The 13,308-nt window shown below is 41.6% G+C and overlaps 3 protein-coding genes and 2 non-coding genes across 5 annotated transcripts; 3 read left to right on the top strand and 2 right to left on the bottom strand.

The window, feature by feature from the left end:
* Positions 1–484: 484 nt before the first annotated feature.
* Positions 485–4,436, bottom strand: LOC143511575 (high affinity cGMP-specific 3',5'-cyclic phosphodiesterase 9A-like). The gene is made up of 9 exons (XM_077001169.1): positions 4,381–4,436; positions 3,000–3,177; positions 2,349–2,471; positions 2,092–2,184; positions 1,792–1,859; positions 1,610–1,712; positions 1,345–1,449; positions 1,029–1,175; positions 485–919 (listed from the first exon to the last, which is right to left on the bottom strand). The coding sequence occupies exons 2-9, from the start codon at positions 3,153–3,155 to the stop codon at positions 734–736; spliced, it is 981 nt and encodes a 326-aa protein (XP_076857284.1). The 5' UTR covers positions 3,156–3,177; positions 4,381–4,436; the 3' UTR covers positions 485–733.
* A 68-nt stretch (positions 4,437–4,504) lies between these two features.
* LOC143511542 (uncharacterized) lies at positions 4,505–6,823 on the bottom strand. Its single transcript, XM_077001146.1, has 5 exons — positions 6,695–6,823; positions 5,811–5,972; positions 5,591–5,642; positions 5,311–5,413; positions 4,505–4,666 (listed from the first exon to the last, which is right to left on the bottom strand). The coding sequence occupies exons 1-5, from the start codon at positions 6,780–6,782 to the stop codon at positions 4,505–4,507; spliced, it is 567 nt and encodes a 188-aa protein (XP_076857261.1). The 5' UTR covers positions 6,783–6,823.
* A 2,193-nt stretch (positions 6,824–9,016) lies between these two features.
* Positions 9,017–11,961, top strand: nifk (nucleolar protein interacting with the FHA domain of MKI67). Its single transcript, XM_077001756.1, has 6 exons — positions 9,017–9,257; positions 9,600–9,722; positions 10,055–10,163; positions 10,249–10,460; positions 10,568–10,621; positions 11,071–11,961. Exons 1-6 carry the CDS (start codon positions 9,144–9,146, stop codon positions 11,266–11,268), a joined length of 810 nt encoding a protein of 269 aa, XP_076857871.1. The 5' UTR covers positions 9,017–9,143; the 3' UTR covers positions 11,269–11,961.
* On the top strand, positions 9,841–9,971 carry LOC143513262 (small nucleolar RNA ACA64). The gene has a single exon (XR_013130625.1). It is a non-coding gene; the product is annotated as a small nucleolar RNA ACA64 (small nucleolar RNA).
* On the top strand, positions 10,873–11,003 carry LOC143513263 (small nucleolar RNA ACA64). The gene has a single exon (XR_013130626.1). It is a non-coding gene; the product is annotated as a small nucleolar RNA ACA64 (small nucleolar RNA).
* Positions 11,962–13,308: the final 1,347 nt, after the last annotated feature.

The raw sequence follows: 13,308 nt of genomic DNA, 5'->3' as shown, positions 1-13,308 counted from the left end.
TATATCTACGCCAACCTTGGCCCTTCTAATTACCTCTAGCACCATCTACTGTTGGCTCTTGGTTAATGCATGTCTAAGCGGGTTTTTTTTCCCTTTTCCGCTGATTGCATTAGTGAACAAGGTGCCTGCACTCATCTAGTTCGTCTAGCAGAAACAGGGGAGGGCAGTGCTCACATCTATCACTGAGCTGAGACCACAAACCATTCATAAACCTTTAGAACAGTGTCATTTTGAATGGGGCACGATGCACTGAGCTAATGGATGTGAAACACACGTGATGACCGTCTTAACAAACCCATCATACTCTACTCAGAAAGGGGGTGGAGATAATGGTCTTCTCTACTGCCCACTCGCATACATTAATCCAGAGTTCTCTTCAGTCAGCACAGTGAAGACCTTCCAAACAACCACTCTGGTTGAGGCCCTTAATTAAACACAACTTGGCATTTGGTTTAAATAGAATTTATTTGTAGTGCCAATCCACATATGCTAAACTACAACAAATGCAATATGTACGTTTAAATCTTATAACAGAAAATAAACATAAAGCAACACTAAGATGTTTAATATCACATTTTGAGCTCAAATTAATTCGCTCATGTGTGGTATGCTGGTTTATTTTGCCTCTGGGGGAGGCTCATTTTGTCGGGCGTGCCAAGGGCAATAATTATGTAGTAAAACTCTAGCGTCATCCAGCCAGTGCTACTCCCAGCCTGCATCCTATGGATTATGATTAGAGTGTGATTGGTGTCCCTGCAGGCCCTGGCTCTAGTGAAACCTCAGACTCCTTGGACATAGCGCCCTCTTTGGTCTTGGCGGACCTTTCACTCTGGCTGCGATTCTGTTTCTCTCTCTCCAGCGCTCTCTCCATCTCGGTGTAGTAGTCCAGGGCTTTCCTCACAGGATCCATGATGTGTTGCTGTCGCACACAAAAGCGTTAAACCCATGTGGCATCGAGGAGGCAGATTTTCAGTGCACAATCTAGCTGGTGCTTTGGGGGGTACTTATGGGACCATAGTCATCCTTACCTCAAGGCAGGGAAAGAGATTGGCCAGCTCAATGAAAAGAGGGAACAGAACGAAGCGAATGAATCCGGTTTGTGAGGAAGGCTTGGTCACCTTGTCTCGGTCCATGAACGGCGTGACCGGAAGCCCCTCCAGCTTTTCTATGTCACTCTACAAAGTTTCCAAAAACACTTGCATCAGCATGTACCCGCAGGACTCACCACACTTAGACACTGGGTAAATGTTCCTAAGCTCAAAAACACAAGAAAGAATAAAGTAGAAAATGAAAGAAGCAGGAGTCGTCATTTTTTTTTGACATAATGGTTGTGGCAAATGTGACCTGGTTGAAAAACTCCTGCAACAAACAGTCCAGCCAGGGTTCAGCCACGTCCATGGGTCTCGCCTCATTGGAGATGTCGCTCACTTTGATCATAATCATCATCAACTAGAACGGAAAAGCACCAGGCGGGAAGTATCTTAAAACATCTTCATCAAATCCCAACCCTACTGTAGAGTAAGGCCTGCAATGGATTTTTCACTGGCCACAAATAAAGCTTTTTTCCTGTCTGTCTTATCTGCATTCTAACAAATGGGTCTGCTCTTACCACATCTCTGTGCTCCTTGGCGCTGAAGTCGAAAACAGGCAGAATGGCCTTAAACTTGTTAAGGATCTCAGTGTGCCTGCTCATGTCTGTGGCCAGGATGCACCTGTGAGGAGCAGACTCAAACCTCAGGACTGTGCTGCTAGTGGCTACGTAAACATGAAACTCTACATAGTGAATCATACTTGATAATTCCCTCTCTTATCCTCTTGTACTGCTCTGTTGCCAGGTTCCGGAAAATGTTGCTTTCGGTCTACGGGAGACGCAAATCAAACCTCTGACCTTTACAAGGTTTTTTGCATATTTTAATATTTTTTATTATTGCAAACATGACATTCTCTGCTGTGTATTCTTGCATTTAAGTACATTTAATTCTGCTTGAGTAAAATCAGTAATGTACTGAACATGAAATTAACTACTAAAAGATCTCCTGAGAAATTTGTCAGTGATATTATGGCATTGACATAAAATCAGAAGCCAGGTACCTTCTCCAGGATCTCAAATGCTACAGCACAGTGATGGTTCTCCAAAGGTGAGATGTCATTGTACCTCAAGGCGAGCTCAGTGCGAGCATTGATCTAAAAGACAACATCATCTCACTGCATCGTCTCTAGGTGGGAAATAACTACAGCTCAATCAAGAAAAACATCTTGGCACTTCTAACATGAATCGCAAAACACAGTGTCCTCATCGAACTAATGCTCAAACATCAGTAAGAAGCATGCCAAGATGGCTTTCTCACCTGGTAGGCATTGTTGTAGCCAGTGTGGTCTAGGTCATGACAGACTGCTGAGGTCAGCATGATTAAAAGATCAATGCTGTCAATCTTACTCCTCAGGTCTGTTAGCCATATGAGTCCATACATCTGCCAAGAGAAGAGCCAATGGGAGCGGCAGGTAACTGGCTTTAGGTCCCGCCCTCCTGCCACAGCTCAGCAAGGGATGGAGTTGATTAGACCAATCCAGACCAGCCCAGACTAGCCCAGACCAACCCAGACCAGCCCAGACCAGCCCAGACCAGACCGTCTTCTCCTCATTAGCTCTGTGATGCCATGCCCTTCCCTGACATTTCAGCTCTTATGCTTTTAACATATGCGGCTTCCAGAAACAAAAGTTTAGTTTGGCTTATGGTGCAATATCAGTAAACTAAGAACAAAGTTAAATGATTGAGTTTTGTTTTTTACATTATACTGTAGTCTCAATTCAGTCCAGGTCCTTCCACTAAGTAGAAAACAAAATGTCATACTGGAAAATTGAAGTACACAAGACATCAATAGAATCCAATTACCTCCTTTTTAAACCCTTCAACCCCCTTCTCTCTCTCTTATTTTCTCTCTCCACTCTTTTCACTTTCTCTCTCACTTTCTCTCTCTCTGTCTCTTTGTCTCTCTCACCATCTGAGTGACACAGAAGCAGTGTTTGAAGTTGTGGAAGGGGATGTTGTTGTAGCGCTTGTAGACCTCATAGAGGAACCTCTGGAGAACATCTGGCTCTATGTTGTAGGTGGAGATGAAGTCCAGGTCTGTGTACATCACCTGCAGCAGCACCATGATCTCGGCATCCTCCCATTGCCTACACACACACACACACACACACACACACACACTGAGCATTACTCCCTACGGCCTATTTGGCATTCTGACTACAGCATGACATTGCCAATTCCCTTTATTGTGATTTAGGACACAGTGGATTCACCAACTAATTTTTTCCATGGCTTTGCCCCCTTCACATATTACCTTTATTAGTCCAACAGGTTTTTGTGATGTTTTTTGAACAGAGACACAAGGCTGACACACATTCACAGCCTCTCTCCTATCTCAAGAGAACCTGCATCCTGCCCTGTTCATATGAAAGACCTGGGTTCAAAAACTAAGTCAGAAGACCCACAACATAAATTCACCCTTCAAAGCCCAAAGCCTTGTGATCTGTTCAGAAGGGCTGCTATTGATTGTTAAGGCCCCAGAATCAACCATTCATATTGATATGAGGCCTTTCGGGGAGATGAAAGGACTGAATCTCATCTGGCCTCTTTATGCGCTGCAGAGGGGTCATGCTTCGTTTCCGTAACGATGACCCATGCAGGCATGGCAGGTGATGAGCTCATTTATTGGACTTAGACTGATGATGTTTAATATTTTAGTGCCTTCTGTCTGGAGAAGCATATTTAACCAGAAAATGACTGCAAATGATCTGCTACATCCTGAAGGACAGCGAGAGAAGATGTTGAATATTTAAAGCAATGTTCATGCCTCTGCCTGTGGTGATAACGGTGATCATTATGAATACTTCTTGACACGGATGTGGAATATTTTTAATGAGTGACCAGAACTGGTTAAACAGGTATAGCAGAAACAAAACTGAGTAGCTTTGGTTAAAGGTTCAGTAAGTGATAATTCAGCATGGAGCTCAGCCCTGCAACATAAACCTGACCTCACTCTGTTGCACTTGAGCTTTGCAGCTAACTCTTGAGTTTTATTAGACTCTAATAGGAAATAATACTAGAATCACCCTGTTGGACATTAAAGGAAAATTGCTGTGCATTTGTTTTAGCTTTTCTGTATTCTGGTACACTCCATTCATATTACTTTGATACTGTCAAAAACAGAATATGGTCTTTGTCTCCTAAAGCACAAGGGACACACACATTTATTCAAGGTACAAACCAGGTACTAGTCCACTGTCAAGCACTATATGCTGTAATAGTGCAACTTGCTTTTTTGTGTGTAATTTTGTCATGATACTTAATATAGGGTCCGGTAAATAAGTTCTCACCAGTTGTCAAAGGTAGGTGTCTTAAGGTATTGTCTCACTTCCTCAGAGACCTCCAGGGAACTGTGGGAAGACTATGACTGTTAATTATTTGCTTGAAGTGACCAACCTTTCACATGACTTCCAGTCACCAATGACCAACTTGCCTCATCTGGAGGAACTTTTCCCTCACATGTTCACACTCCTCACGTGTCTTGCGCAGTGTTCGCTTGTGGTAAAATGGTGAGGGCTTGTGGGTACCCCGGTCCGGCTCTTTATACAGGCCCAGCCAGCTCAGGTACTCCACACTCTGTAGAGAAATGTGGACATGTCGAGGAGAACCAGCGGTCAGTCCCACAATCAGAGAGATGCTTTAGTATTTTACGTATGGCCGGAAAAGGCTGGATGCACATGTGAGGGTGTCTTTAATAGATACATACGACCACAGGAGTAAAACACACACAGATACAGACACCAGAATACCTGCACTAACACAAGAACACAGGCACCAGAATATCTACATTAACATAGAGTGAGGATGAACATACATGAACAGAAACATGAAACACCAAGATACTTATATTTATCTAAACACAGGAATACAAGGGAGTATATTATGACCTAAAACCAATAAACATAAAAGAAGCGTACAACTCTTGAAACATTAAAAGATCACAATATGAAAAAGACCTAATATTATTGCTAAATTGACTGACAAAGTAAGAAAAAAACCAAACTGGAAAAAGCTGATAACTATCAAAGAGGGCGGGGATATGAACAAGAAACAAGACAAACAGGAGGGGGCGGAGCCTGACATGACATAGTAGGGACCCAGGTCTCTTTCTGACCAAGCAGTGAGTGGAATGACATTTAAATACGGGCTTTTTAGGGTGATTGCGGATAGTGACAGAAATGGACCGGACTGAGCACTGTGTGTATGATCTGTACATCTACCTCCAGCTTCTCCCTGAATGACTCCACCTGTCTCTTCATCTCATAGATGACGGCTGGAGTCTCACCAGCTTCAACGAGAGTCTTCTTCTCTAAGCTCTGTAACCTGATTTAAAAAAAGAGATTAAGACCGGACACCCAAACACGCATTTCTTTAAATGTGTTATGGATTTATTTTCCATTGATTCCAGTTTCCAGAAAGAAAGAAAAAAACTGAACGAGTAAATGATCCGTGAGGAGAAAATGTTGTTCTTGTGATGTTTTCATTCTTACTTGTATTTACCTTTTCTCCATGGAAGATAAATCAAAGCCTAGTGCCACAGCCAGCTCAGTACCTACAACACACCACAGCTGTAGAGTTTAAGATCTCCTTAAAGTTAATATACATTATGCAATATGAAAATGCACTGTTTCATGACCACTGTCATCCAAAAGCAGTATATAAAGGATGGCTACTTCTCTAGAACAACCCAATGCTCGGCTGGATCTCAGGCAGGAAATACCTAACGGCTCACTGTTGCAGTCTGCAGCCACCACCTTCAGTTTGTAGCAGGAGTGAGGGCTATTGGGAGGCAGCTGGGGGGAGATGTTAATGATGTTGCCCTTGGGGTTGTAGAGTTTTAGGATGTCGTGTGGGCCAGCCTCAGCTGCACACCGGAACAGGTCTGCAAAGGCAGCATGCACACAAAGACCCGGCAGTCGATACACGGGGAGGACGGTCTTGTTGATTGGACGCTCAAAGATTGGGAGTGAGCTCGTTTTCTGATCATAAACGAGAGGGAAAAGGAGTGAGCTGGACGGAAGGTTTCTGCCCGGCACGGAGCTAGAGCAGTGCACCATCAGCAGCACCTGTGGCCCGTACCGTTGAGCTGGAGCATCAGTGCACACAACCCATTTCATTTGCACTCAAGTGCATCACATATTTCCTGCTTAAACATATCCACCGATTCAGCTCACTCCAATACTGTATCATGAGCTTCCCATGCCCTGTGTGATTAGTAGTCCCTCTTGATTTAACGTATTTGTGTAAGTAAAACATAAAGGTGCCCATATCAGAGCGTAGAATACAGTATCAGCACTTCTATGTAGCGCGAGGTCATGTTTGTATGAAAATTCTTCCAGCATATTGATTGCTGTGCTAGTCATGTAGGTCAATAGTCCACCAACGAAACTGAATGAAATACTGAAATATTGACTGTAGTCCTATTAATATGTGTCTTAGCTTATTATGGATCATATACTCAATATACTTTTCTTATAGGGAAATTCAAATATTTCAGTATTATGTGCTTTAATATGTTATGGTTATTATAGGCTAGTAGTGCTATATAATGTCTGCATGGAATTCACCATATTAAGCGGTTTTTATAAACAACATTACGCTTACCTTTGACATCTTGTGCAGGGCAGTCAACAGGAAACTCAGCCTGCTCTGGTCTTCCGTTCACTGTGAAATAAATGATTTTAGTGTCCATTCCAACCAGTGGCTCTGACCCTCACCACACAGCTGAATGCGGTGTTCACAGTGCCACATGCTAGTTAATGAAGGGCCTGTCCACAACTCCTCCCCTCTTCTATTCCTCCTCTCCTCCTCTTCTGTTTCTTCCAGTCCCCCTCCTTCTGCAGCAATGCAAAAAGGTCTTCTGCATTTAGCCCCTACTTAATAATCCACTAAATATGCAAATTATTCGTTATTCATTAGATTATATTGCATTTATATTATGGTATATTATGTTTCTATTATTAGCTGATAGACCTGCTCTTCATGCAGTGAGTAAATATCTTGACTGAGGTATTGCAGGACTGCTTTGCCAGTACTAACTTGGAAGAATTTAAAGTCCCTGGGTGAAACGGTGTCATGCCACACCGACAGATGAACATAATGATTTCTATGTCCGCTTTGAAGCCCTCAGCGCCAAACCACAAAGAGTGCATAATTCACAGTCTCATTGGCAGAAATGAGCAGGACCATGAGGAGAGTAAATCCATGTGAAGCACTTAGGCCAGACCACATCCCAGGACACTCCGGGTTTGCACGTTTGCCCAGTCACTCGTCTCAATGACTACTGGCAGCTTGCACTGAATCCAATTGTACTGAATTGCTTTGACAGGCGAGTCATAACCCAAATCCACTGGACACCTCTCATATACTGTCAGGACAGGTCCACAGAGGACAGTGTGAAAACTTCCATCCACAAATCCAAATCTGCATTTGTAGACCAAGTACAGTTGTGTGCTGCTCATCACCTACATCTCCTCACACTGTGTGTCATGCCTGGACCCACTTCACCTGTCAGTCACGTCATTGTTTACTTTCTCCATGTGTTCTCATTTTCATTTTCCATGTGATTTCTGTTTCCACGCTTTGTTGTTTGTTACCCCGCTACCCCATCATTGCTTCCACAAATGTCTTGTTATTAGTCTTGTTATCCTGTGTGTGTGTGTGTGTGTGTGTGTGTGTGTGTGTGTGTGTGTGTGTGTGTGTGTGTGTGTGTGTATAGCCCCATGCTTGCCTGGTTTGTATCGTTAGCATGTCATTTTGTTCAAGCCATATTTGTTCTAGTTTCAGTTGTATTTCTCATGTTTGCTTTTGTTAATCATGTCTCTTTGTGTCTGTTATATGTCTATCTCTGATTGCCCACAAAATATGAGCCTGGACTCTTCGGGACAGAGTAAGCACATTCAAATTTTTTGCCATTCAAATGAGCAAAAATCTCACCTGATCACATAATACATCTCATCTGATAAACAGTCACAGCAATGCTTGCACTTCCTGGGAAGGCTGAAGAAGACTGCCAGCTAAAATCCTTAGCAGTGTCTAGGGGGACATCAGGGAGAGGAGTGTGAAATCAAGAAGCACTAGACTCAGGAACAGCTTTTACACACAGGTCATCAGCCAGGTCACCAGTCCAACTGTGAGATTGGCTCCCACATACACACACATACACACATGCTGTTTGTTGCTGAACTCTGGCTTGCAATTTGCATACTATGCCATGACGCTTTACAAATTAGTTTGCAATTTTGCACAATACATTTTTCAGAGAATCACTGTTTTTATATTACAACGAGCAATTTACATTTAATAATACACTATTCAATGTCTTTTATTGTGCAAAATTAATACTCCCTACCTCATGTACACCTTATACCCTTTTATTTTTTATTGTTCCTTTATGTTTTTCCTGCTGCTTTTCCATTTATATTTATTTACATCGATTATTTTCTTTATTTATATACATTTTCCTGCTGGAATTGAAGGAATGCAGAATGACAGTTGAATTGTCCAGTGGAACTGACTGTATAACTTTTAAATCTTGAATCTACTTGATGTAACAAACTTGTTATTCTTACTATACTTTAGGTTACTATACGATACGTTAGTAGGCTAATATTTAATTCTAAGCAATATTAATCATTATAGACTTAAATGTGAAATTAAAGATAGAATTAAAGACATTTCAATACAAGATCAAACAAGTTATAGTCAAAACGTTGTGCTTAAACCAACTTCTTGTTGTTCTGTGTTTTTTTATGTTTTTCAAATTAACAGTGGAAAGGGCTGGAAAAAACATCTCATTATCTCACATAATAGTTTAATAACAATATAGTACAATAATATTCATTATCATCTTCATCATCTCCGGTACAAAAGGTGTCGCTGTGCTAGATGCTTTTGACCTCAGTTAGGACTTTTATTTTAGAACAAAAAGTCCTTTTGCCGTCCGTCGTCGCACGTTGTGCCTCCCGGACCGAGAAACGTGGTTCATCAGTGGGCTAGCTGGTGTGTGTGTGTGTGTGGCTGTAGAAGGATATTTTATTGACCTGTATTAACTATGACGGAAGGCAAGAAAACATCCAAGGCGGGCAAAAAACTGCTCGCCCTGAATCCCAGCGAGGACGCCGAGTTTCAGAAGAAAGTGCAGCAAGTGAAAACACGGCAGAAAACGGTACGACCTCCGTCTGCGTGTTGCGCTTCGGTCTAGCTAGTCGGCCACATACTTCACACATGTTGGCTAATATAACAGTTAGACGTTATAACAAGATATAAATGTGCAGTATAAACCGGAGGCGACCTTATGAAACTTGTTTTAACGCCAAGTGTAATAATACGACGTTTCCGAGCTGAGGTGGTGTGAGGTGCGCTATCTTGGCTAAGCACCACCAGGCACTTCACCGGCTGGGCTGGCACTTATGTGATGGAGAGGAGAAGTTTGAACTTAAATCTTTTCCGCGAGTCTACTGGAGTCACTAAAACTCGGATTTGTTGTCTTGTCTTTGCCGTTTTCCAGGTCCTGAGCCCTGGGGTGGTGTACGTCGGACACATCCCTCATTCCTTAGCCGAGCCACAGCTCAGAGCTTACTTCTCACAGTTTGGCAAAGTTCTTCGCTTAAGAATGGCGCGAAGTAAAAGGGTAAAAAGAGCTTTTTTGTTTTTGTTTTGCATTTTAAAGATTGTATAGAAATGACATAAGTAAAATTTGTTATTGAGTAAGATGCGTTTCTACACTGTAGTAATAAATGGCAGGTGGCACATTCTGAAAATTATCTGTAGCAAGTCTCTCTTGGCTATAGGTAAGATAATTGTGCCCACAGCAAGATGGCACATTAAGCTTATTGCCAGCTGAATGGAGCTATGCAATGAAACCCATGTGCCTACAGTTGCGATAAGCGTGAGCATCTCCATGGCTTTCTTGTCATGAGAAATTGCTGAAGCTTTCTGAACTTCTGTCTCCTGTTTTCACAGACTGGTCGGAGCAGAGGCTTTGCCTTTGTGGAGTTTGAATGCGATGAAGTTGCGAAGATTGTGGCAGAAGCCATGGACAACTACCTAATGGGGGAGAGGCTGATCAAATGTGAGCGAGGGCTAAAGTGGACTTGGGGTTTGTGAGCAGTGTAACGTTTTAAGATGAATAGCATGTTGCTTTGTGGTTTGTACAGGTCATGTGGTGCCTCCTGAGAATGTCCATGAAAACCTGTTTGTTGGTTCTGAGAAGATATTTGTGAAGCCCACCCAACCTATAAGAGCACGGTATAATAGAAGCCATGACCCAAAAAACATGAAGAAACTTACCAAAAAACTCCTAAGTAACGAATCCAAACTGCGGAAAAGATTGGCGGAAAAGGGCATTGACTACGACTTTCCAGGATTTGTTAGTATTTAAACTGTATTCGTTTATTATTTTAAATTGGGTTATAAATTTGTTTTATTTTTAAATGTGCATTCTTACTGAATTTGATCGTTCTAACACACTTTCAGGCAGCTCAAGCTAAGAAGTCCCAGTCGGATGCTAATACATCTATATGCAATGAGGTAAGGCCTGATTCACCTCAGACATGCAGCTTCCTTTTGAATACTTCAGCCTGTGCTCGACTGGGTTATTGTCCAGTGACAACTTTTAAATACTGTAAAGCAGAGGTACTCAAATTAACATTCCTTGAGTCTTGGGTCTTGTACGTTCCAGAAACCAGTTACACTAGTTGTTCCGCTAGCTAATCACAACCCAGGAGCAATTTGGAGTTGAGATTTAGATTTGAGTACCACTACTCTTATGATTCCTTGGCACAGTCTGAAAATTACCCCAGTCGTCTCTGTCTTCTGGGGTAAGATAACTGTGCCAACAGCAGTTTGGTACATTTTTGCTTATTGTCAGTTCCTTCTGTAACTGTCCAATGAAACCCATGTGCCTACACTCCAGTGAAGGTTAAAGACATGTTCCTGCACCCTCCAGTGCTTCTTAATGACCTAGGTCTTTTTTGCAGGACGTCACGCCTGTGTGCACCCCTTCGGTTTTAGAGAAGAGAAGGACTACGACAACTGAAGAGCAGGATGACGATGATGATGAGATTGTCCTCAAAACACAGCCCACATCAGAGAATGATGTGGAAAACTGCGATGAAACCACAGAGGAGGAAGAGGAATGTGAAGATAGTGATGGATCAGGCGATGACGACGCATGATCCTCCACATTATGGTGGGACTATGTACACGAGAACGACTCGAGTCTTCACAAAAGCTTCGCTGTTTGTGTGGATGTTTCTCTGTTCAATTAACAGATGGAAAAATATCTCGGCACACAGCTCAGGTCCTGGTTGTCATATTGATATGACTTAAGGAACTTATCATTTGTAATGGATTGAGAAGGTTTTTATGCAGATGTATAGAGCCTTTTATTGGCTATGGTTTACCTTCTCATGTTAGTGCTTTGTTAAAGCAGTGTAATGCTTTAGTCATTGATCAGCAAATACACAAACATACCTACACCATATTTCAGATTATTTTTTTTTGTAAAGGAGAAAGTGAGTAGCAAGATGTAGTTCTTTGAGTCTCTGATGATGTGTTATGGTAAGTTGAAACATCACTGTTTCTCGTGTCCTTTGTAAATCTGGATTCCATTTCAGTAAATATACTTGAAGTCTAAAAATAAATGGATATTCATTGTCTTATTGCTCACTAAGCAATGGAGTCGCACATTGCCCATCTTGTGTTGCGTAAGTAAACCATGCTGGTTGTGTCACTTCACCTGGTTACACCAGCTGACGGCAGAGTGCTGGGCAATACTTGTATGTGAATTTTAATGCTGCCATATTTGCAAAATTGCTTTTTCTAAATAAAGATGTGATGTGGATGCATTACATAGGTATTTTACAGAATCCTTAAATGTCATTGTTCATGTGCTTGTTAGTGGTTTGAAATTCTAACAACCAGGTAAAATTATATATATTTCCATGGTGTCCTATATTAATATTTTTGGCAGCCAATTCATTTATTTTTGTCTATATATCAATATTTTGTGCCCTCAGTTACTTTAAATGCTACCTATAAATTATGATTGATTGATTTTTATTAAAGTGACCTTACCAGTCAGGTTGATATTTTAAAGTAAAGACAAATTGCTTCAGCGGTGATGTAGAATTTGGCATTATCTCATAAATTTTTTTTTTTTATGTTTTCGAAATCTTGCAACGAACCTCGGTTATTTAGGATAGTACGTATGTATTTCAATCTATGGCTCTGTTCGAAATAGACTACTACATACTGGATACTGCATACTGGACTCAGTATATAATGGATACTGCATACTTGTCCTAGTAGTATGCAGTACAGTTTCCTGTATGCGACAAAAGCAAAGCATGCTACGGGGTCATGTGAACGTAGCGTTGCATGATGGGATGCAGTACACCACGAAGATAGCTCTGTGACTACCCGATCCGTACACCCTGCCCGATCCGTACCGAGCATGCGCGAGAAAATGTGCGCATGCGCGTTGCGATTGGCCCAGGCACGTATCGGGCAGATATTTTGCGCATGCGTTAACACTTTACGACACTACTAGATGCGAAGTAGTGAACAGAGTGTGTGATCGTACGAGAAGTATTGTAATAAAAAAATGAAGGATTTCAGATTTTATGGTGAGTTAAAGGAGTATATCTCCCACGGTTTATTCAAATCGACTTGTGATAAAAATATGCGACGTGAAATTTGTCGTGTATCTGAAAACTTTATAGTTGAAGGTAAGTTGAATTCAAACCATGTTCCTAAGGTAACAGTCGGTCCTGTCGTGGAATATAAAGTTCTTATAAATATGTTTATAAATAATAATGGTGGAACGTTTTCTTTTTATGTTAAGATAACCGAATGTTTTACATCGGACCAAACAAAAATTATATGCGTTTGGTTATGTTGACTGAAGAGGAAAAGAGGTCTGCTCTGATCGAGTGTCATAATAACCCTGGCACCGGTAACCATCATGGTGTACGAGGCACTAGAGACAGGGTTATTGCCGGTTACTTTTGGCCTACCTTTTGTTTGGTCCGATGTAAAACATTCGGTTATCTAAACATAAAAAGAAAACGTTCCACCATAGTTATTAACTTTATATTCCACGACAGGACCGACTGTTCTCAGGAACATGGTTTGAATTTAACTTACCTTTATAAAGTTTTCAGATACACGACGAATTTCGCGTTGCATATTTTTGTCACAAGTCGGTTTGAATA

The sequence above is a fragment of the Brachyhypopomus gauderio genome, chromosome 4 (genome assembly GCF_052324685.1).
Source record: "Brachyhypopomus gauderio isolate BG-103 chromosome 4, BGAUD_0.2, whole genome shotgun sequence".
NCBI classification, from domain to species: Eukaryota; Metazoa; Chordata; class Actinopteri; order Gymnotiformes; family Hypopomidae; genus Brachyhypopomus; species Brachyhypopomus gauderio.
Note: the sequence above shows the minus strand (reverse complement) of the source record. Positions and strands in the feature narration are given on the sequence as shown.